At 49.0% G+C, this 24,837-nt stretch overlaps 1 protein-coding gene across 4 annotated transcripts in view; it reads right to left on the bottom strand.

Annotated features, from left to right (window-relative positions):
• Window positions 1-24,837, bottom strand: part of LOC105816031 (core histone macro-H2A.1) — a 70,354-nt gene that overhangs the window by 5,421 nt on the left and 40,096 nt on the right. Inside the window, exons 5-9 of one of the 4 annotated variants that reach the window (XM_012651336.1) lie at window positions 18,974-19,084; window positions 11,515-11,614; window positions 4,972-5,061; window positions 2,601-2,775; window positions 2,166-2,274 (exon numbers count right to left, since the gene is read on the bottom strand). In XM_012651336.1, coding sequence (XP_012506790.1) covers window positions 2,244-2,274; window positions 2,601-2,775; window positions 4,972-5,061; window positions 11,515-11,614; window positions 18,974-19,084 — 507 coding nt within the window. In that variant the 3' untranslated portion in view covers window positions 2,166-2,243. Of the gene's footprint in view, window positions 1-2,165; window positions 2,275-2,600; window positions 2,776-4,971; window positions 5,062-9,689; window positions 9,781-11,514; window positions 11,615-18,973; window positions 19,085-24,837 lie in introns of those variants that run through there. The other 3 variants (XM_012651333.1, XM_012651334.1, XM_012651335.1) reach the window with 3 other exon arrangements.

Genomic DNA, 24,837 nt, shown 5'->3' with positions numbered 1-24,837 from the left:
GAAAAAAAACTAGCTTTCCTTTTAAGCTCATAAATCTAAGGAAAGTTTAATCAAAACCCCAAACTCGCTATTCCCTGTGTCCTGCCCCCCTCTGGAGAAGGGTCACTTTCCTAATGTCAAACAGAGCTGAGAGATACCCATAAATACTGTGACCAGAATGGCCGAGGACAGGACGTCCAGATGCCAGAGTCACAGGGGGCTCCTCGGTCCCCGGCCGGGCTGCAAGGAGCCGCCGTACCGGTGGGGTGGTGGTCACGCTCCCCACGCCCCAGCTCAGAGAAAGTGCTCCCGGGCCCTTCCCCAAGGTGTTTGCACTGTATTGTTTTAATTCTGACACAACTCTCCTGCCGGAGACACTGGATGCCACAAACAAGCTGTTTTATTTCCCCTCTTAAAACCGCCTGTGATTTACCGGCCGGCTCTGGCGTATCCCATTTTTACTCATGAAAGAGAGGGCAGCTGTTTACGCAGCTCTGTGGGGCGAGGTCTGCCCGACAGATGTGGCCCGCATAGCTGTGCACATGTGCTGCCTTCGGCATTTCACCCCCTTTAAAGCTTTCAATTGATTATTTTTTAAAACTTTTGACTCCATGAAAAATGTAAATAAGTTTATAATAACAGATGCTCTTTTATAGGAATTACTTTTATGCTTCAATTAAAAATTTCCCAATAGTCATATGAAAGGGTGTGAAATTATTACCTCCAATAAAGTTTCCTATTGCCTCCCTCTTCGGAAGCACCTTTCATCAGAGTAGATCAAAGTGCATCCGAAGCACTAATTAACTGAGTCTCGGAGCCATCTGTGAGGAAGGGCAGTTCCTGCAGCCTTGCTTGATAAGGCAGGCCAGGGACAGAGAGGCTGATTCATTTACCAAAGGTCACACAGCACAACGCCGAAGAACAGACCTTCTAAAGGAGGTGGGGGAATGGGAAGGCAGGAGAAGCAGGGAGTATGGCTACTTAAGCTCTGATCAAGAGCACTTGGTGGAAAAAAGGCTAAAAGTCTTCGCGTGTCCTCTTTGAGCCAACTGACATCCTACCTATGTTACTTTTTGTTTCAACATGTCTTTAAATGGTATTAACTTCTAAAATGATGCTCTTTGCAGGAGACTAACATGAAGCATACTTACTGAACACCTGAACATGTAGATGGCCATCCCAAACAACACGTATGTGATTGGGAGCCTGTCAGCTCACAGTACCCCATGGCTACCCAGACCGGCCAGGGGAGCCTGCTCACCGCGTTGCAAGGGCTTAGCTGGGGAAATGCTCATTCTGCCGCTTTGTCTGGGATGGAGGCTCCAGAGGACAAGGTTCAGAGATCTTTTCCCATAGTTGGGTCCTGCCTGTCACGTGTGACCTCCCTGGCCACAGAAGCCTCGGGGTGTGGTGGCAGTGCCTGCGGGCAAGGCCTTCTGCCAGGAACAATGTCAAATGCTGAGGTAGGAAGCACACCCAGTGCTAGCTCTGCCACCATGACTCAAGGACTGGGGCTTCAGCTGAAAATGGAGAAATTGATTCTCCACCTTCCTCGTGAGTGTGGAATGGAAGAGCTTTGGAGAAAGCGGCTTTCTGTAAACATAAGGCACAGTTCTGAGGACTGTTGCTCAGGCTCACCCAGAGGACGGTGCACCCACGGGGTCATGGGCAGTGGGTGCTGCTGCTGCCACACAGCCTTGCCTTTCCTCTGAGGGGCAGAGACCCCCCAAATGGGAAGCCTGGGAGCAGCAGGTACTCTGTCCAAACCAAGCCACTGGCCAACACAAACCCCCAGGTTGTAGCGCCTCTTAGGCCCAAGATGCTAACAGCTGCAGCCTCTAAAGGCCAGTTTCCCTCTGCTTCAGTGCCCAGTCCAGATCCCGAACCTTCCAAAGGGCTTCGATTAGACCCTGGTGATGTGAGGGGCCACAGTCTCAGGGCACCCCTGAGCCCTTGCATGGGGCTTCATTTATGTCCTGCCACTCAGCTAGTTAATGGCTGGACCAGGACCCAACTACAGGCCTGACCACCCCCAGCAGCAACACTGCTCTGACAGGAACCTGCTGGGTTACTGGCTGGCATTTGGGGGACAAAATGAGGGAGGTGGTTGGGGCCGAGTCCTACCTGCATCGTCAGCTGTCAAAGGACTACACTCCTCCAGTGGTGGCCGCTGGTGGACGTCAGTCTTAGGGGCAACCTTGGTGAGTCCACCCGGGGGTATTTCAGGGATGGGAGGTGGGGCCTGCTCATCACATAACTCCCCGTCACTGCATTGGCAGGCCAGCGAGGGAGGCCCTGGATAGAAAGGTGAGGGGCAGATAGCCGTGCTCTTCATCAGTATATCTGCATCCACACCTCACCATCCTATCTGCCCTCTAAGCCTCAGTGCCCTTCAAAAAGTGCTGAGGCCCCAGGACATCACTGTTGGTGACAATATCTGCTGTCACAACTGAGGTTGTGTATCGGTCTTCCGTCGTCCCTCACCATTGTTTAATGTTCGAATTCTTCCTTACTCCATGCTTCTGGTCTTCGTGGCTAAGGCAGGGGCCTTGCAGAGCGGGAGCTCCGCGGTTACGGGCCGGGACGCAGAGAAACCCCACGACCGGCGGCCACGCCCTTACCTGCCGCTGCCGATGGATGGAAACGCGATGGACTTCAGCTTCTTATCGTCGGCCAGGGCCAAGCAGTTTTTCACCGTCTTTTCCAGAAGTTCCTCACACTTGTCTGCGCCCCAGACTGGGCTGTTACAGTGGATCACGAACTTGGCAGGCAGGCCGTGGCCTGCACTCACAGCGGCTGGAGGGGACAAGACAGAACCAGCTCTGTTCGTCAGCAAAGCAAAGCACATGTGCCAAGATGCCAAACACAGACCTACTCTCCTCCCATGGTATGTCTCGCGGGGCTGGTGGCCTGTGTTCAGGGAGCTTCCTGCTATGCCGAGTCCAGCATAAGCTTGAGCTGGAAACTGCTCATCATCGAGAGGGGCAGCAGCCAAGCCAAGACCCAATTCAGGACGAAGCTATTAGGAAAGCAGCCCGACCAGCACCTGCTGCCGTCCTCTTCACCCTGCTGGGGATGGCCTCACTGTGCGACTGATGTTCCGGTTTACTGTGGCAGAAAGAGTGGTTTTTTTTTTTAATGGAACTATTCTCTTTTCTTAGAAGAGGAGCCATTTTCCAGCTACACCTCTCCACAGAGGATCTTCCTGTCCTTTGTCAGACCTGACTCGGGTCTGCCACGCACCTGCCCGGTGTTTCCCAGAATCCCTCACTAAGATGCTCTGCAGTGAAGAAGGTTCTGGACCCGGGGTGTGGTGAGCACTGCATGCTGCAATTCCATGCAGAAGCACAAAGTCTCCACCCCGCTGCTACAGCAGGACCCCCGAACTTCTTTGGTATTTCCAAAATCCATTTTTTTTGAGGAATCTCTGTCAGCACTGTCCACGGTTGTTAAGGTCGTGTCACTAGTAGATGCTGGAGGAGGAGTGATTCATGGGTAGCGTCTCATGATGCAGTAGGAGCAGCCCTGAACTGGGGTTGAGAACTAGGGGCTCAAGTGTTGAGATTGGGACGCTGTCGTAGTTCATGACTGGGCTTGCATGCTCGTGTGAGAGGTGCCTCCCTAAACCTTGTTATGACATTGGCACATTACCCGTGTGACGTGGAAAAAAAACAGAAACCTGGGATTGGGGTGTTAAATCCACTGGTTTGTCCACATGAGAAGTCACTACTAAACTACGCGTGGAAAAAGACTGGAAAGAACCATGTTAACATGATTATCTTTGGGCAGTGGAAGAGGGGTATGTTTACTCTCTTTCTACTTTTTAAAATATTTTAGAACATTTTCCAAAATAGCTCTTAAAATCAAGAATAAAACATGTTATTAAAACAAGCAAAAATATCTTGAACCATGCTGAATCTAATGGGTTTGCATCAGCTGGGGCTCAGGTTTCCCAAGCAGAGTTTGGTATATGGCAGCACCAGGCCACCTCCCTGTGTGCTGAGGGTCACACGAAGGGGCTGAGGCTGGAACACCAGTGGGAAAGGCCAGCTGCCGCTGGCTGGGTAGTTAACATGGTGTGTGTCCTCCCTTGCACAATGCAGGACTTTGGTGGAACTGCCTAGAAGAACTTTATGATTAGTGCCCTGCATGTCATGCCCCTTGCAGGCAAAACAGAAGTGGCAGAGCAGAGGTCAAAGGCGCAGGGCAGCAAAGGGAGCTGCTACTGGGCCCCGAGACCAGCCTGGCATGGGGTGTCAGGGGCAAGGTCTGGGGGACCCTCTGAGAGGGGGCTCATGTGGACCTTATGTGGGAATTACTGATGTCTAAGTGTAGTTAAGATCTGTTTTTAAAACGGAAACAGGATTTGAAAGACAGAATGGGCATCAGGGATCACATAGCAAGAAGAGAAAACTGGAGCCCAAAGTGAGAAAGGGGGTAGCCTATCCTCGCTCAGCTGGTGGGGACCTGGGCCTCCCCTACCACTCAGACTCCCAGGCCCTCAGGAGGCCTCCATCCTGCACCCTACCGACCACTTACAATTCCGAAACTCAGGCCTGCAGCAGTAAGAAGCACCCTGCCTCCAAGTTGTCGTCTTCCCCTCATACCAGGCAAGGCGTAATTGGCAAATGAGAAATGTATATTTATGTTTCCCATTAGATGGCTGGATGAAGATTTTTAATTTTGCAGATGGCTCAGTTTCACTACCTATAATACTCAGCTTCTGTAATTCCTTCAAATTTGAGGTCTACACAGCAAACATATAGGAATTATTTCAGGTAATAAAAAAATTGCAGAGGTGATTTTCATGACTCTTAAGCTGCCCTGACAATCTGCACGTGATAAGTTCTAAGCTGTGAAGCCACAGGCTTTGCCTTCACCTTGGAGATGCACTTGCACTGCGGCCTGCCTCTGAATTCTAAGCTCATAAAATGCTTTCCCCAATTCCGCGCGCGCCACACCCAGACAAGCACAGCGGCTTCCCCACCTCACCTCCAGCTACTTCCAAGGGCCCGTTCTTTTTCCGCAGTTCCAGAACAGCTTCCACAAATTCCTTGCCACCTTTCTTCTCCAGCGTGTTTCCTAGGCAGGACAGGGAGGGGTCAGACTGCCATCCCGTGTCTCTGGCACACACACAGACACTTAGCATGTCAGGTGATTACATACTCAGGTGATCTGACCAGCTAAACTTCCAGAAGGCTGCAAAACAGGAGCGAAGCCCTGGCAGAGTCAGTGAAGCAAGATGAGGAAGGCTCCGGCACTGGCCGGGCTCCACCTAAGCTGTCCTTGCTGCCCCTCGCCTGGCTCTGGCTCAGGGTGATCCCAGATGTGCCAGAGATGGGAAGACAGGAGGCGCCCGTTCTTTGCGCACACAGCTGTCTTGTGTGCTTTTCACTGGCGTGAGAAACCAGCTGGTACTGGCTCCAAGGCTAATTGCTGGCCCTGGGTTTCTGCTCTGTCTCTGGGGAGAAGCCCCAAATAAGGAGGTTTCAGAAGCACACGCCATGCTCCACCCTGCGGCCAGCTCTGCCCTCAGCAGCAGGCCCAGGAGAAAGCGCTTGTGTTTGGCCACCTGTGGACCAGCATTATGACCACGCTTAGCTCCTGTTTTGCAGCCTTGGCACCATATGCAAATACAAAAAAAAAAAAAAATGGCCTGAGACAGAATTTTCTTAAGTACACTAATGATTCAGAATCATTTTAGGTCAAGGAGGGCAACATCAGAAGCAGAGCTTAAAGATTAACTTGCATCTATAAAAACTTGGGCAGAAGGATGTCTAACTGCTCAGGACCAGATCTTTTGAAAAGTCCAGTTGAGGATAGGAGCACTGTTCCCCCAAATTAGGGTCCTTGCTAAGTGACTAGTTCCTGCTACGGAAGCCAAGCTCCCAAACAAGACCACCAGCACCTATTGGGACTTTGGGTTACACCTCACGTGGGATAGCAAGAAGCTGTCAAAGTTAGTGACAGTATCATCCTTTAGAGTTTGGCCACAATGGTGTCTGATTCTTCCTTAAGCTCTGATTCCTCAGTTTTGCACATTTTAAAGTACTTTTCCTCACAAGAGGATAATACTCCCCTTAAGATTCACCATTTGTCTTGGAAAATTCAAGGTGCACCTGGCACAATCCTGGCACTGGGAGGTCAAGGTGTATGGGAACGCACAGCCCAGATTCTCTTTGGATTCACCCTGCAATGACCAGGACTAATTGAAACCTGCCTCGTTCGCGTGTCTGTTCTGCAGGGGGAGCTAACCCCAGGAAGCGTCTGGAAGACAAGTAAACAGCCTGGGCACTGTCCCAAATAGTGGCAGGGACTGGGCCTGTAACCACCCACTTCAGGAAGTCTCGGCTGCATGAATGTGACAAGCAGCCCGTCACCCAGGGAGCTCTCGGCTGTCTGAGAGCAAGCTAGGCTTTCAGAGAGATACAAACTGAGAATCCTTGAGGTGGGACCCTGCGTCACTCCTCGTGAGCTCGGATTGCCCTCTGCCTTTATCTGTCCTGAAAAGCAGCACAATCTGTAAGTGGCAGAGGATTGAGAATGTCACTTTCAGAGACATCCACCTGTTGCCACTGCATGTTTCTGACCGTAGCAATGGCAGCTGAGGGAGCAGGCGCGGGGCCTTGGAGCCTAACTCCCTCCACCAAAAAGTGGACACAACCCAGGTGAGTGAGACCCCAGTAGAGGTTCACCTGAACTAGCCATGCAGCTGAGAAAAAGGAGTCTGGAGTGTGCATCAGCTGGATTCTACACACCTCCACCCCTACACCCCGGGTCTAGCCTTCCCTCTAAACCCATTCTCAAGCTTCAGGGAGAGAAACTGGTATGCCAGAGATTGGACTAGTTATTAAGGTTCTCGTTCTCTGTCAAATTAACTCTTTGGTGAGAACTGGGAAATTTGGGAAGTAAAAGGCAGTACTGTAATAATTAAGACTACCAACTCCTTTCTAAAACAAAATATTTAAGAAAATGGGCTGATTTATAATTAAAGGTGTTTTATCTTAGGAAGAGTGTTTACTTTAAAAATTTTTTACTTATAATTAAATATTACTTTAATTAGAAGTGAAATTTGCAAGTTAAAATACACTTAATGCATTTCCCAAACTTAAAAACTGAACCCTAGATTGCAGGCAATCAACCCAGTCAGAACTCGACTCCTACACACACATACGTATGCACATGTTCATGTAGACACACGTGTACTTTTTAACAAGAAACAGGCCCATCTTCAACCATATTGTCAACACTCTTAATGTAAGACTCTTGCTTTTTAGGCTTAACTTCAGGGTTAATCATAAAGCGATTGGCTTATCTGCCCCCCAGCATAAACATGTGTTACTCCCATGAGAACAAGAACATTATTTCATGCTTAGAAAGCAGGCATAAGTATCAGTGTTCAAAACAGCCTAAGCGAAAATTTAGGCTTGGACAAATATCAGGCTAAGCCTGTGGTCTATTTCACTGTTAGAAAGAACTTTCGATGGGTAAAAGTTAATCACTGGGGCTAAGCATTCCTGCACTCGGATTCCTTCTTCCAGCAGTCTCAGGTCTCAGGAATTCACACCGAATATGAGAAATGGAGTGATTACTAGCTTCCTCTTTCCCCTCTCACACATCAAAGTGGGAGCTGGAATCAATCGAGGCCATGCCGGAATCTGGTTTATCACTGGTTGAGATTGTAAAAGGTATCTGGGGTCAGTACTGGTTTGGACTGGTCTGGGCAGAAAAGCGCTGAGGGCTTTGGAAGAGTGAGCTCTGGCCTGGCACAGTCTCTGCTCCTGGCCAGTCGGGCTGTCTGGACCTGCCGAGGTCTTTTCCCAGTTGTGACAGTGTCAGCGAGTGATGTGTGGTGTGGTCTCGGGCACGCTCTTGGGCCCAGGTGCTTACAGGGCTAACAACCCCTGCCCTGTGGGTTGGGGGCAAGCATGTCAGAGGAGAAGCATCAGCACCGTCATTATTCCAATGACGCCAGTTCCGTTCTCAGTTCAGGCGGAAGCGGGTGCTTCTGGGTGGCACAGTGGCTCTGCCGATTACTCCCTAGTCACGGCCCTGTCTCGCAGCCTCCAGCTCTACCTCCGGGTGCGGCTGATCCTGCTAAGCAGGGAGCGCCCACTTTCTGCAGCAGTGGGCCAACTTTCTCCTCTCTCTAGACCCGGGAGAGATACTTTTGCCCAGGAAATTTCCTAATTTTCATTTCACCAAATGTCCTGGATGGCAGGATGAACCCAGGCCTTAGTCACACCCAGCTAAAAGACAAGCCCTTAGCTGTTCATTTTTCTCTAAATAAGAAGTGCCTTCCCATCCAGTTTTCATTTAGTTAAAAAAGGAAGCATCTTTCTGTTAAGCTGCCTGACTTAGGAGCTCTTAAACTCCTCCAAATTCTTGTGAAAGGGGAGTTTATTTTAATTGCCTACAGCCTGATTTCATTTTGGCTTGGCAAGCTTGGCAGACTCTGACTTTCCATCCATGTCCGAAATCCGAAATTCCCAGGAGAGTAATCAGTACAGATCACGGTGGCTGGGGAAGACTGAACGGCAGTCTTTGCTGGTGACGCTGAACAGCCACGGCCTGGGAGCTCTGCCCACCCAGCGTCCAGGACCCCCGCGAAGATCCTCATCCCCTCCCCTCATCCTGCAAGATGAACTCACTGCGCGCTTATAGGAACGTAACCATCACATCTACTATAAAAATCACATGTACGCATGAGAGTGAGCCACACGGTAGGCACCAAACACGAGCCAGGCTTTACAAAACGAGGTGCTTTGCTCACATTTTATGTAATTCTCTATTATTATTTCTATAGATAGGGCAACCGAGGCACTGAGGAGTTAAGTGACTTGCCCAGGACCCATCACCAGGAAATGGTGAGGCTAGAATTCACGTTCCTCCTACTTAGCTCCAAAGCTGTGCTTGCTTCCGTCACACGTAGGTGCCTCCTCCTCGGAGAAGCCCCTCGGTGCATTCTGAACGCAGGGCACGGTCTGGTGCTCGTGCTGCAAAGCTGCAGCCTCAGGACGTGGCATCCCAAGTGTGCTCTGCCTCTGCCACTGAGCACGCCCGGCATCAACCGCCAACGCCCGTCAGCTGCCAGGGGAAAGGAAGGTGCTTTCTGGGTCTAGGACAGTGTCTCTCAAGAGTGGCCTGAGGACACGATGTCAGAACAAGGCCGCTTTCCCGCACCTAAAGTCCGAGAACCCTAGTGGAGGAGAGCATTTAGAAAGGGTCCCCCATGTGCCCCTGAGGCTTTAAGGCCACTTTCAGGAACAAGTAAGTGTGCTTCTGACATGAGACAGATGTGTGTGGGGAGGGGGAGACCTGTGCACAGGCATGTGTGTCTGCTCTTCAGAGCGCACGAAAGCGGTTCTGGATGCCACTCAGCCCATCTGACCGTACCATCCCTGCAGCTACAATCGTCTGTGAGCCCCGTCTCCAACAAAGCTGTGCCTCATGACGCAAGTGAAGAAATGATGCTGCTGGACCAGGTTCCAAACCAGAAGTGCCCATCTGTGAGCTGCATGACACCTCCTGCCTGACAGCTCGCTTTATTTCTTGGCTTCACAACCCAGGGACAGGCGACCGTGGGAAGGTCAGGACGGCTGGAAGTGCGAAATGAATGCAGCCCTGCATAGCTGTCAAAGGATCAAGCTGTCTGCGGCGGCCGACTGACCATGCACACACACACTCGGCAGCACCCGGCTAGGCATTACCTACTTCACCACCGATGTAGAAGTCAGTGTTTGTCGGGTGAACGACAGCATCACTGTCGATCGAGGCAATGTCAGCCTGTACAACTTGCAACTATAACAGGTAAACAAATGTACATCAACTGTGTTGGACCGAGACCCACGCACAGGCACATTTACTAACGCCCCAGTGGCGGGGCTGGCCTACCTGGTCGAGTCCAACATATGAGCCAAAGGGGCAACCAGTCCACGCAGTGTGCCCACATGTGGGTGGGGGTGAGGACGGGAGGAGGAGGAGGAATATCAAATGTGACATGTTTAAATTAAACATTTGAATGACAAGTCCAAAAAAAGAGAAACACACACATGAGATCATTTCCAAAGGTTAAAAGAAATAACAAAACGAATGCCCCGTTTCGATTTGCAAAAGCCTATAAAACTGGCATCCCACTGAGAAGGCTACTAAAACATGGCATCTGTTAAAAAAAAGAAAAAAAAGTGGACCATCAGGCCAACCAAAACAACAAGTTTCTCCATTTTGTCTGCAGCAGTCAACCTGCAGGCTTCGATTTTTATTCTTGTGCCATTCACCATTTGGTCTACCTTCAAGGCGTATCTCTTGAAAACCCAGAAAACAATGTCGATATATGTAGAGGGTTGCCTTTATCTTTCCCCTTAACGTCTGGAATTATTTTTCCAGGCCTATGTCTCTCTAGCCAATCTTATTTTTATGTATTTTAATAAAAATGTACTTAAGAGAGCATCCTTGCTTTTTCTAAGCTTATGGCCTTTTTCTTTTTTAAAGAAAGTATCTGTAGAAGGCAGTTGACACGCTCGAGCAGGGCATTCTCGAGTCCCAGTCCCTGTTGTCAGCCCACGGTTGTACCAGTTTGTGTGGGTCAGGCCTGGGCTCTGGAATGAGCACCTCTTGCAGTAAAGGAAGCTGCCATCTTACAAAATCAGCCGAAGCTGGGAGCTAAAGGCACACAAAGCATGCTGTGGTCAGGGTTTGGGATGAGGCTGCCTTTGTGGGCCTCTGTGCAGCCTATTTCCCTCGGCAAGGCTCTGCACCTGAGAGGACAGGAGCCTTCATCGTGCCCCTGAGCTGACAGCTCCTCATATGCAAAGATAAAGCCACAGAGGTGGGACACTGAGGGGCACCTCTCAGCTTGCCCTGGACTGAGCAGGCAGACACCCCAGCTCTGGGGCAATTGTCCTCCATAAGAACTCGAGCAGGAACAGATACTGTTTAATCTGTTTAATACAATCCTTCTGTTTAATATCATCCTCTAGCCAAATAATTCATGAAGGTGGCGTACACTGTTTTCAGTTCTAGAAAAAGTTGAAGCAGGGATAGTGGGTGGTAAATTCGGGGGACACCAATTTGCGTGTGCATGAAAGACAGCTTTATGGCATAGTGACATGGCTGGTCTTCCTTTTCACGCTTTAAGTGTCACTTCTGGTTAAGGCTTAAATGGAGAAACTATCATTTTGTAGTTACCTGAGATTTTTCAGTTCTAAAAAAAAAACAAAAACAAAAACCAAACACGTGTTTAAAAATCCCCCCCAAGTAACCAGCAGTCAGTTTGATCGTTATGGAAGAGAATTTAGATGCGATACATTTGCAATTGAGGGGAAAGTAGCCAATCACACTAATGAAGCATATGAGGCCACTGCCATTTGGAATGGCTTGGAGTAGGCAGATATTCAGTGTCCACACTCGAATGTCCATCTTGGATTTAGGAATTTGCTTGACCACTCTGAAGTCTGGGAAGAGGAAAAGCCTAAATTCTGGGTTCCATAACTTCTCATCTGACAGCTGGTGGTGCCGAACCCCGTCCCCAATTACCTAGGTCATCTTTAAGGTCAATGTCAGCATTGGTAGGATTGATTATGGCCTCCACCTCAAAGCCGGCTAAATTACTGATTTCACTGTGAATAAGGTTCAGCTGAAAAGAAAAGCACGGGGTGGGAAATAACAGGAGAGCCGGGAAGTCTCAGAGAAGGGAGCCTTGGGATACAGGCCAGGGGCAGTGGACACTCCAAGGGCACTGGGCCCAAAGTCATTGGCTATAATGACCCCACTTCAAACTAAGTCTCGATGCTGCCTGGGATGCCCGAAGGAAGCAAACTAGGCTCAGTGTTCAGAACCTGTGCGTGATGACTGGGGCCAAAGGGAAGCACAGCCACACTGGACTGGGGAGATCAGCTTTCCCTTAAAGGAGGTGGTGGCCTGGGGGCCAGAGTAAAGCAGCTGGCAGAACCCAGAGTACTCACTGCTGGGGGTGGGGAGGTTGTATATGTGACGTCCTCATCCTTGAGTGCTAAGGTGGTGCAGAAGTCCTACCTGGCTTGGGTAAACCCCTAGGTAGCTCTGCCACTGTCCTCTAAGCGGCTGTGGGTATCTAAAGCTGTGCCCATCGCTATGACTGCTGGCTGGCTCCCCTGCCCTGCTCAGGAGTTGCTAGGGGCAGGAACAGTCTGTTGCTCAGCAACGTCTAACTTACGTGCCCACTACTCGTGTAATGCTGAAGTTCTGGTGAAACCCAAGGGGAAAAAACAGTTCTCCAGCAAGACAACGTGTCTTTTAAACAATTTTCACATTGTTGGTCAGATTGCTCTGAGACCCAACAGGTGACTTATAGCTAGAATTTTCCCCGAGTTTTTTGTCCACCCAACCAACTTGCTCTTTCTGAAGAGCCACTGAATGTCCTCTCTCCCCACTGTTATGCTGTTGCCATGGCAACCCTGGGCCTCTGAGTAAGAGAGGAATCCTGAATTCTAGATTCTGCTGTCAGGAGGGCAAGGGGAATTAATGGGCCTGGATCTGCGATCCTGGATCCTACTCTTCCCCTTCCTTTTACTGTAGGTGCAGTGCCTGCAGTGAAGCTCGCTCGCACACGCATGTGCACACACGCACTCTCGCCCAAGGAAGCTGCTCGTTTTTCAGTGACATGAATTCCTAACAGCTGCAGCAAAGTGTGATGCCTGAGTAGCCCCAGAGGAGCTGGTGCCCACGGCCAGCGATGGTCTGGGCCAGGGGAGCGGCTGTGGCCTGCAGGGCCCAGCAAGGCAGAAGCCTTTGTCCAGCAGCTCGCTCAGGACAGGGCCATGCGCAGACGCTTGGCAGGGAAGCTCCTGGCAACCGAGCTCCAAGTTTCTGAATTTCTGGGGCCATTTTGTTGAAAACAAAACCAAACAGAAAAACCTGACACTCCAAAAGCATCAGAAAGATAAACCTGCATTTCTGATTCCCAGAAGCAGATTCTCAAAAAAGGGGCCTGCTTAGGCTGACAATCATGCTTTGGTAGAAAACAGTTGTGGAAATAAATTTGGTCATATGGCCAAGGAAGGATCTGGCCAGGTTCTGCCTCAAGGGCAGTGGCCTCATTTTCTAAAGACCCAAAGAGAGAAGAGGAACAAGTTTGATACACTTGGACTTTATGGGTCATTGTTCATAGGGCTACAGAGTGATTAGGGGCCACCACACCCTCAATGCTGCAGGACGCCCACGGGGGTGCGCTCGCAGCAGCGCAGGGGCCTGGTGCCAGGGCAGAGGCGCAGAGAAGAGCTGGGCCCCGCCAGGGCTGACTGCTGCCTCAGGGAGAAGGGGTGCGGCTGGGCACAGGCTGGGGGCCTTCAGGTGAGGCAGACAAACTCTCGGGATCTAGAACAAGGTGAAGGATTTTATTCTATCATTCAGTGCTGCATGAATGATAGGCTCCGAGCAAATGCTGTTCATAAAAACTCACTAAGCCAATATTTCCTGCTCCCCCCACCAAAAAACACAGCAATCCTGTGTGAAGATGCACGAGGATGGTGAGGGAGGAAGGCAAAGGAGAAAAAAGGGAAAGAATCACCTCACTCGGTGTAGCGCATACTTTTAAGGCATCTGTACGATTCCTTTCTTGTTTAAAAACAATACAAGTTCAATCCTTAAAATTCACACTTTTTACAATTGTATAGATGCTTCTGGGTTTATAGTCAGAAATGCCTCACTAGAAAACTGGCTATTTTCATGGGCTCCATCCCATTCAACCAGCCAGGAAGACCCCCAGTGCCCTGTCTCTGGCTGTTCTGGGGAGAACCACCCGTCTCAGGGAATGGAATCCTCTGGGAGAACAGGCTTTGCTGAAGTGAGGGAGCAGCTGCAAACAGAGCTGAGGTTCCTCGGCCAAGTCTCAGTTCCCTCTGGACTCCCCCTCGCTCGGAAGCACGGACTCGAGAACTTCAGAGAGCCGCTGCCTCTGAGCACTGAGAGTTTCCAGCCAGCCAAGCGCGGTCCACTCTCACCCTGCATCTGTGGATGAGGCTACAGTTGTGATTTTCCAACTATGCTCTGCTGTGTGCCAGGGCTCAGAAGTCTTCCGGGTATGGGGCTGAGCCACAAAGTAGCTTTGTTGCTGCTTTACGTACAAACGTATTTTTTTAAGAAAATCTTCTGGACTAGGGATGTATTTGGGGGGAGCTGGGGAATGGGGAGGGGAGAAGAAAGATTACTGCAGGCACTTTGGAAAGACAAATGGGTAATCCACTGGGCTTGGGCAGACTGGGCCGGTGGGCAGAAGCCAACAGTGAGATGGTCACGAACAAAGACAGTAGCTCCCTGGACAGAAGCAAGCCTGTGAGCATGGGGTGCAATGACATGTCTGCACGTATCTGGAAAGGATCCCACTGTCTAGTCAGTCCCGTGAATAGGCCTGGAAGAGCCAAGACACACGCCCGGGCCTAGGAGGTCCCAAGGTCCCCCTCCCACCAGCCAGGGTCAAATCCAGCTGGGCGGCTCAGCCGAAGGGGCCCGTGACCATCTGAAGCACATGGAGAAGAGTGGTACCTGCAGGCTGGGAAATCAGATTTCTGGGAAACTGAACATTCCCAAGATTTGCTAGGAGGGATGAGGATCATTAATGGTTTCAAAATCTGAATAAGGTGATTACTTCTTTGTCCCATGATTGGGAAAGATGAAAAACTAAGCAAACAGCATATAACAGGGAATTTAAAGCAGCTGTGAAGACTGTTAGCCACTGGAGAAAGTGACCACAGGTACTGCCACTACAGAGCAGGTGGGGGTCCCTCTTGGATGTGGAGTTGGGAGAAAAGGACTTGGCCGAGTGACCTTCCAGATTCCTCCACCGCTGGGATCTGATTATCTTAATCTCGGCTGGCTCTGCTGGGGCCAGTCTCGTATCTATAGCACCCAGGTCCTCCCTGGAGTGGTTATGTCCACACGAACTCTTGTTCCCCACTCAGGGTGTGAGCTCATTAGAGGATAAGCCCCTTGGAGGCAGAGAGGGTGCTGCCTCCTGAGTGCCACACAATGCCTAAGACGGCGCTAGGGTTTCTGTGGGCATAGAGCTGGAATTGGATGTCGAAATTCCTCAGACATAGCTCTGAGATGAAATAAACCTCTCCCCTTCTCTAAAGGCAAGGTTAATGGAAACGCTAAAGCTCAGGAACTGGGCCTGGCCTGGACGTGAGATGGCTCTGAGCCGATCTGACCTTGCCCAGATGAGGGGCTGGCGCCCGACACTTAGGGCAAGGCCGGAGGCAGTCTGCCGATGACAGGGAAGAAGCCAGCGGCACGCAGCTCCCAGATGGACGTGCAGACTGCCTGACCTACTTGGCTGCAGGAAATAGGACAGTCTTTTTAGAAATTCTCTTTTAGGAAACGAAAGTGATCCTTAAAGTAGTACCTGAGTCTAGCCTGTGACTGTCAAATTTTGGTATCTCATTCCCTTCTAGTGAACAAGGAAGGAAGCCTGGCTGGTCTCGTTTCCCTGTACTGGCCACGTAAAAAGCAATTCTTCTCCTGTCCCCAAAGTCCACTTCAACTAAGGGGGACTGGCAGGGCTATGTCTTCCATCAGACCCTTTCTAGACTCCTCATGAGAACCATGTCTCCCCTGGGCCTGCTCTCGCCCTCGTGTCTGTGCTGCCCTCCCTGCACGCACCCCCAGCCTGGATTTCTGCAGAGGCCTCGGGCCTGGCAGTGGCATCTAGTGGGTGTCTGGCTAGAAAAGGCTCCTCAAAGGTAAGGGCACACGAGGGCACTGCTGGAGGCCTAGCAATCCCCTACGCTCTCTTGCCAGCCGTGAGCCACTGTGCTGGAAAGGGGTGAATGCTCTTTCTCCCCCTATTGCTGCTTCAAGGGTTCCCTCTCTCCTTACAGCTTCCCAGCCCCCAGAAGAAGGGTGTGTGGATCAGAGAAAGAAAACCCATGCTTTGAACGGCCTGCATGCTGGGGTTGAATCCTGATTATCTGGGAGGTAGAGACTCACTCACATCCTCCCAAGACTGCCTTCCCAAATGCTCCATGTAATACTGACTCTACCAAGAAAACTTACATCATCTGCTACCAGGGACGTGGACTTATAGATATATACATTAGAAATGTTTTTTTGAAAAGAAAACCATCAGGTTTTAAAACCTCTGGAAAGCGGCTGCAAATCTCGGTTGAACCACAAAGCAAAAACGTTTACTTGATTCAGATTTACAGCACTGTTTTCTTTTTTAAAGCAATTCAAAAAAGTGTGTGAACGTTGGGTAAAATCACTGAGTAATGAGAGCGATTACTCCCGAGACTTCAGTCTGTGAAATACATCGTTAACAACAACAATTAGATCCCGGGGTCCTAAGCCCGGGCTGTTTCCTCCTGTGAGTGGCTTAGCAACCGGGCCTTCCCGGGCCGCAGCAAGCGCGGCATCACCCCTCCCCACCCCAGCTTGCTTGCAACATTCAAGCACCGCTTTCACTGCCACAGATGGAAAAACGAGGTTCACAGCACACGGGGTACCACAGAGCCATCATTCTGAAGTACCCCATCTGAAACAGTTCCTACAAATCAAGTCAAAATGAGTATCTGTGACATTTTAAACGTGCTTTGTATAAAAATTTGCATGTGTCAGTTATGACTCTTGCCCTATCGGTACCATAAGCCATGATTTTCACCTGACAGCCAACAAAGGCCTAGAAAATAGTGCTTCCAAACAATGCTCTAGAACATAAATCTCACGCTGTGGGGGTGTGGGGTTTCAGAAGGAGCAGCGGTGCCCTGGGTCTGACACTGGTGCCCAGGCTGACTCGAGATGGTGCTTTATCCTTTGAAGCCACATTTGGGAAGATGCAGTTTACTCTCCTAAGCCCCATCTGCAGTGCTCGGTTTGGGGTCACCTCTTCGTGGATATATGAATCTTGTGTCATAAAGTCGCAAGCACATTTAACAGGAAGGGCAGTTTCCCAGTAGCTTGGCGTTTTCTTTTTGCCACTAAGAGACAGAGCGTGTAAAGAAGGCTGGCGGTCTGTCAGGGTCTGCATGCAGCTGCGCCTTCACGGCTGGCCGTTTTACACTGCGTTCCAGCTCGACCCTCTCACATTCTCCCTCCGAAAGTCAAGGTAACGGGCACATTAGTTTCATTGTCAAGCTCGCTGCTTTCATTCTCTTATTTCTTAAGCAACATTAGATGGTATGTCTGTAAACTGGAGTATTAATACTTCTCTATGGCTTTTTGGACCCTCTACCCCAAGCCCTTAGTGGGGAACAGTCAGTATAAGCTAGATTTGTACTTTACATTTGTTCTTGCAACACCTGGACCAGGTGTACCCAAAATGAGAGTCACTGAGAGCCGACCTGTGCCCAGCTCTTTAGAAGAGCTGGCAAGGTGTCTGCAGCCTCTGCCCACCTCCCCTCCAGGGCTCGCATGCAACAGAGCCCAGAGGGGGCCCGATCCTGTCTCTTGCTGAAGAACACGGCAATAAGAAAGGCATCCCCATTTGTACATGGACGTTTACTTAGCCACGTTTGCTGCTACTTTGGAAATATTTTAGTTCATCCAGCAAGGGGGGGTGGTGTGAGGAGTTCTGATTTGAGGCTGGCTTTGGCGTGGCCAGCAGGAGGTAGCAGGGAAGGGAGAGGCCAGGGTGGGGGGCACCCCAGGCAGCTTGGGGAAGAGAGTGAGAAAAGGTGACCCCAGGGGCGGAATGTTCTACCTGCTCAAGAAGCCTCCAAGTCCTTGGCTAACAGTCTGCATTAGGGACCTAGAACACACTGGACCTAGTCCTAAGTAGCAGGGTTTTTTCACGCTTTTGTTCAAACTGGAGAAATTTGGATGACAGGTCACATTAACTTTTAATTTATTGCCTGAAGGGAACGTGAAAGGGTGTGAAAGTAAGACCCAGGTGGTTGCCTTCACTGCTGAGTTGAAATTTTTAAAAGAAAAAATATTTTAAGCAAAAACTTTCAAAGCCCCAGACCTTAAGATGACAACTAGTGCTGCTGTTTTTCTTTTGAAAAATGCATACGAAATACAGATAATGGTTAGAAACGCACACAAGAATGGTTATATTCTGGAACACAGAGTCCACCACAGGAATTGCATCATGAGCGACTGAATGCAATTGGTGACGGGGGCGGGGGGGGGGCTCGCCGCGCCGTGAGCGAGAGCACTGCGCCACCGCGACGCCCGAGACTGACGGTGAGGATTAAAAATGATGCAGCTTCAGAACCAAGTTGTTACCACGTTCAAACTAAACGCAAATCTACGTGGAAGGCCGCATTTGTTCCTTTAACTTTTTAAATGTAGGATAAAAAAATTAAGAGCTTAATTTCCCTCTCTTCCCACCCCTTTTTTGGTGTTCATAGAGAAATATTAATTAACTCTCATTCTCAGGTCTTAAAAGCCTTTGCATCATTTTTATTTTCAATAAAAGCGAACCATCTTTTACAAAACCATAGCATCCTGGCAAAGTTGCATCACTGGGGCAGCTGAAAATATATTGCCCACAGTTAAAACAAACAAACAACTGGCTCGAAGCGTCGTCTGGTGGCTCAGTGAAGGAACCCCGGTACACCCGCCAGAACATCTGAAAACAATCCCCCGTGGAGCCCCTGGGGCAGGGCCGAGGCTCCGGCTTCAGTGCCCGCCAGAACAAGCAGGCTGCCTGCCAGATCTCACTGTCCACACCAGGGTTGTGACTTCTGCCTAGTTTCCTGGCCGGCACTATCTGATGACCAGGTTATCCCACAGGAGCGGCACCTTCTCCAGGCTGACCCCGAGGGTCCTGATCCCCCAACACAGGGGGCTCCTGCCCTCTTCCTCACACCAGCTCCCTTCCCCACCCGCCAGAGTCCCCTCAGCTCTGTGGTCTCCTCGACACTCAGCCCTCCCTGAGGCCACTCCCAAGCCCCCTGCCCACTCTCTCCACCCGCTCAGCTGGGAGTGGCTCCGGGAATCCCCAGGCCTGCCAGTGGAGGCGGCCTGTGCCCATCCGTCCCGGGGCCCTGGAGCGGAGCGAAGTCGCATGTCCGCCTACCTTCTGGCCGAGGAAGAGGCTCTTGGTGGAAAGCACGGTGAAGCCGTCCGCGGGCGTGCCCTCCGTCGTGCTGTCGGCGCTGGCCGCCTTGCTGACTTCGCCCTGTTTCTTCTTGCGCAGACAGAAGGGTCGGAGTGAGGGAAGCCCAGGCAGGGGCCGCACCGGCGTCTGGGCTCCCTAAGGCTCTGAGGCAGCGCGGGCCTCGCCCGTCATGCTCAAAACAGGACACTACACACAACCAATTCTCAGCTCTTCTCAAAGTGGGGACTGCAGACTTGATGTACGAGAGTTCTGTGATGTGTGCAGATCGTATTTTTATCACTTTCTAATCTAAAAAACTGCTACTTAAAGGTGAAACTTCACTTAACAGTGATCTTTGAGAATAGAAGAACCCTTTTTCATAAATTCAGACCAAGTAAATAAGGATCTTCAAGTGCTTTTCCTTTCTAGGTGTCTTGCGCACCATTCAAGCTTGAGAAGAAAGCACTGTGCTAGGTCACTATTCCCAAAAAGCAGACCAAGGACCATAACCCTCCCACCTTCCCCCCACCCAGAAGGGGGAACCCGCTTCTACCCTCCTTCATTGAAACCAGCCCTAGAAACAGTTACGTGTGTGTGGGGGGTGCTATAAACCCATCTGTCCCCCTGGGGACCCCACCCGGTGGGCCTGGGTCTCAGCCTGCTCTTTGGCCTCTTCCCCAGCATGATTTAGACGGAAGCTTGGACACCCTGCGGTTTCTAAGTGTCTTCCAAGAGGTAAGTGGCATCAAGAGTTTTAAATAAACCAATTTCCAGATCTTGAGCTTCCTAACGTACTTTTTCCTACAACCGATCTGCCCTGAGGGCTCTGTAGCTGTGGTCAAGGTTCCACGCTGGGGTTCCTTTCATAGCCACGTTCCTCCCGCTTCCCAGAGTATTAGTATGGGACACTACCCTGGTAGTAGGGATGTAGATTTTTTGCATATTTCTGTTAAGAACAAAGCCTGTATTAGAAATGGATATTTTGGCTAATTTTGGGATTTCCTGCATTCCGATATATTACAGAGTGAGGACAGTGGGAACAATGGCAATTTTTATTTAGACACTTCACCTTTCCCTTTCCCCAAATTAGCATCAAAATGTACATGATTCCTGAGGGAGGGTCTGGGGGAGGAAATTAAGAAAGAAGGAGTGAGAAATATTCCAGATGGCTGTGCCTTCCTGAAGGATGGATATGACAATACACTCAGAAGGGCAAGGCCTGGGACCTCCCTATCCATTTGTCTGTTTAAGATTCAAATTCACTAACGTATTAACATTGTTACTTACATTAAAAAATAAGGTCAAATTTTGCCAATTGCTTTAACAGTAAGGACTGCTTTGGCAATTAGGTTATATGTCTGACATTTGCCGTAAATTGAATGCGCTAAATCTGAAATTCCAAGGTTTTGATATAACTGGTAAGACAAAAAGCATTTTATCAAGAAATATGGTACTGCCAAAGATACATTAAAATTATCACTATTTTGATTTTAATACTTTGCGTGGGTCAGATTTGACAAGTGAAAGAGAAACGGGTATAATCAACAATTACATAGTAAGTCTTAGCAAAGCCTTTTTTGATATTCTTTCCAGGAACCAAGAAAGGGCAAGGCGGGATAACAAGGCCTTCTACAAATCAGGTGTCTTAAATTCTGTGCTTTCAACAAAACTGAAGAAATACCTAATTGAGTTAACAGCTGATAGATCATTAAAAACAGACTGATGCAGTTTAGCTGACAGGAACGGACAAATGTCAGTTTCTTAGTTGTGGCCATGTGCACCGCGGTTATGTGAGATGGTTAACCACAGGGAGACTAGGCGAGGGGTGTTCAAGAACTCTCTGTACTTTGTAACCCTTCTCTACATCTAAAACTATTCTAAAATAAAACATTTATTAAAACACACTGATGAGAGATTACTACATGATCGTTGGCATACATCAGAAAGGGTTCAGAGGATTGAATGACGTTGCTGTGACAAAACTTTCGATTCCCGTTTATTTTAGCAAACAAGACTTTCCGGGCACTTACAAGTATATAAAAATAGGATGCTGAACACTGTCTCATTTTAGCAATAAGTAACATTCACCTTAGGATACTTGAACTGGGGGAGAAAAATTTCTACCGATCCCATTAAAAGAGGTTTTTCCAATAAAATTTTACTTTTTTCCTTAAAAGTTAAAATTTATAATGCATTTGTCAGTTTGATCAATAGAGTATTATTACATGTCATAACTATCCAATCCGGTAGAATCTACATCACTTCGTGCTTTTATAAAGGTCAAAAGCAAGTTTTTCAAAATAAATTTATATGTATCATTTTGTTGCAGAAAACAAAGTATAAGCATAAATATGTGTTACATTAGGATGAAGGTTTGTGGAGCAAGTGAAGGGGAAATAAGGGGAAAAAACAAATTTTCCAACTGTTAAAGAGCTTGTTTGTGTATTTTTTAATGGATGATGGTGTATCAAATCATCACAGTATTTAGACTGCATTAGATGCAGTTAAATGAGTAAACAATTTTTAATGTCAGTATTTACAGCATGCCAAAAAATGATACTCTCTGCCGCTATTTTAATTTATAATGAAAAGTTAAGCTGTCAAATTTTAAATGTGTATGACACAAAGATTTTAAAAATTCTTTTTAGGACGTACACAAGCAAAAAAGTTTGGAAATCAATGCCCTACACTACCCAGTGCAACACCATGCATACAGGTGGTGCTCAGTAAATACTTGGGAACAGGATAAAGGTTCTTACACGGAGGGGTAAGCAGATAATGATTTAGCGCTTCCTGCCAAGGATACCTGGATTGTAAGAGACGAGAAAGACCTAGCTGACAGGATTTCAAGCACCTGGGAGTTGGAGCTGGTTTTACTGGGAGGGAGGCACTTGAGCTTCCCGGTGCCCCTGATACAAGTCAGCAACCACCTACGCAGCCAGGTCCTAAGGCTTAACCTGTGATAACACTGGTGCTTTTCAGCATGACTCATTAAGGCTTTGGCCCCCCACTCCCCCTGCAGTGGGCGGCTGTGCAGCCCTCCACCATCAGAAGAGGGGCTTCCACCAAGGGAAGTAGTCCATGGTCAGAGGACATAACAGCGATACTACGTCTGCACTGTGAAGTACTGTATTTGAGTATTTATATTTTGAGCTCTGCTAGCTGCATGTCCTTGGGAAAATTGCTCATCATCCCTAAGCCTTAGATTCTTCATTCGGAAAATGAGACGAAGGCAAGAGAACTCATTAAATGCACTGCCTTAGAAGACAGCAAAGTGCCGTACAGAGACGAGCCATTCCTTCCTGGTTTTCTGCAGCCCGTCTGCTTGGCAGAGAACTGCCTCTTCCCTTCGAGGTTCCCCACGGGATAATGCGGATGCTTGTAAGATGCTACCGCGTTCAAATCATAACAACTGCACCTAAGTTTTCCATAAAGCCCACTGCTGTCTGAAATTATGTCCCTCTCTAACTTTTTGGTATTAAAATGCCTTTTCTTTTATGAAGTGGTAATCCTGGGTGGTAGATTCTTTTCATATCCCAGCTTGGACAAAAAAATGTTGGCAAGCAATCCTGTTTGTCAATCTCCAAAATAACTGTTTAGAATTTTATATTGTTCTACAAACCCAAAGGTTCCTATTTAGTGGACAGGCACCCAGCTTTGTTTTGAGCAGTAGAAAACCTACCAGGTTGGAGTCAGCTGGGAGACTCTGTAGGACTGGGTGTCCAAAAAGGCTCACATGAAGTCATCAACCCAAGTCGACCTATGCCTAGTCTCTTTTACTCTGGTGGTTGAACTGCCTGAAATATCATTAAAAAGCCAGCAGAATTTTGTAGGGACGGCGGCTTCTCAAAAGAACCAATTCCTTTCTTTGGCACCCCTCACCAGAACATTAATCATTTAGTTTGCAGTTTAAGTATCTGTTTCTAAGAAAGAGGCACTCTACCCAAGTCATCCTGGGCTCTCGCCAGGAGCAAGCCGATCTTCGTGATCCCGGAGGGTGGTTTTCACGTGGGGATGGAGTGGGGTTTGGGGATGGTGCGGGTTTATGTTTGAAAAGTCCTAGGTGAGATAATACTTTACCCAAATTTTTTGACAAAAACTGTATTCTTAGAGATCCCTTAAAGATTATCCTATGATTCTCAGTAAACACTCTGACAGGGCTCTTAACCTAGGAGACTTAAGCATAAATGGTTTCCTTTGAATCTCAGGTATTTTATTTTATGCCTTTGAAAACTTATCTTGAGAAGGGTCCCCAGCCCTTCCCACTGCCAAAGGTGTCTATATTATGAAAACACGAGGGCCCCACAGGCGAGCCAGTTCTCCTGGGAGGAGCCAAGCGTGCCCCACCTCAAGGCCCGCCTGCTGTCCCCTCTGCCAGCAGCTCTGCTCCCGCTCACGTGGATGGCCAAGTGCCTTACTCTATCAGCCTCTGCTGAAGTGCCCCCTTAGAGTCTCACCTAACCAGCCATGCAACAATGCTACCTCTGCCATCACGCCCTTTATTTCTGCCATAGCACCGACTCCCGCCCACCCTCTATAACGAACCTGCACCCCTCGCCGAGCTTCGAGGGCGGGCAGGGGCTTTGCGTTCACTGCCGTTGTCTCCACTGCTGAGAAGAGTAACTAGCACAGGCTGGATAAATAAATACTGGTCGAATGAATATTCATTCTTTAAACATCTTGGTATTAGATGTTAAAAGGATGAGGCTGCTTTTGAAATTTAATGGGTTAAAATTTTCTAAGAGTGATAGCCAAAGTTAAAAATATACTCAACTCTCTGCCTTGGGAAGTTCACTCTGAGGACTTTATCCTATAGGTTACTTGCGTATGAACAGAGACCTACATATAAGGGCAACCGCTGTGGCGCTGTCAGAATGAACGATCAGAGTCTGTTTGTAGAAGACTGGCTACATGGGTTCTACACGTTACATAAGTAGCTGCCGTCAGCCCATGCAGCGTGAAAGCAGCTCTACGTGCAGAGATACGAAGAACTGCTAAGAGGACGACAGCAGCTACCGTGTACGCCACACTGCTCTACCTACGCACTCCCCATGAATTCTGTTAAGCCTCACGACCACTTTATGTAGCTCCATTTTACAGATGAGGAAGCTGAACACCAGAGAAGTACCTTGCCAAGGTCATGCAGCTAGGAAATGGCAGAACTGGGATACAAAGCCCAGTGGCTGACCCCAAAGCTTGCACTCTTTTTACTACACCATGCTGCCAAAATGGTGGGTCACATGATTTACATTTTTTTAAAAAAAGAACAGGTAGGATGGGGGGGATTTATGCCTCTATATGCTTATGCACAGACTGTCTGAAAGGAGACAGAAAGCTCATTAGAGAGACTGCCGTGGGGAGGAGTGCGGGACCCTGATGGGAGCCAGGTTCCTCTGCTACATTCTCTTCCACACTGTCCAAGCTCTTAATGTGTCACCTACTCAAACATGCATGCGATACGCAGAGTCACTGAATTATAAGGCTGGAATGGACTATCTTTTTATAAGGTGGGGTAAACCGAGGCACAGAGAGGGGGAAGACTTGCCTGAGGCCACCCAAGGAGGAGGGAGGAACCCTGGGACACAGCCAGGGCTCTGGACTCCCAGCCCCGGGGGGCGGGGGGCGGGGGGAGGCTATTGCCTTCTCTAACCATTTCCACCACAGCTGACTCAGCTGTCACAACTGGAGATTTTCAAAACCTTCAAATTGCATAGAATTGGGGGAAAAATTATGATTTGGAATTCAAGTGTTGACACTTGAAAAATACCAACTCCCTTTCACTACAAGTGCTTTAGCATGTTGCTAAGGCTTTCTCAGCATGTCCCTGGAAAGGTTATTTTCAG

The sequence above is a fragment of the Propithecus coquereli genome, unplaced genomic scaffold (assembly GCF_000956105.1).
Source record: "Propithecus coquereli isolate 6110/MARCELLA unplaced genomic scaffold, Pcoq_1.0 Scaffold353, whole genome shotgun sequence".
In the NCBI taxonomy this organism is placed as follows: Eukaryota; Metazoa; Chordata; class Mammalia; order Primates; family Indriidae; genus Propithecus; species Propithecus coquereli.
This window is presented reverse-complemented; position numbering and strand designations above follow the sequence as displayed.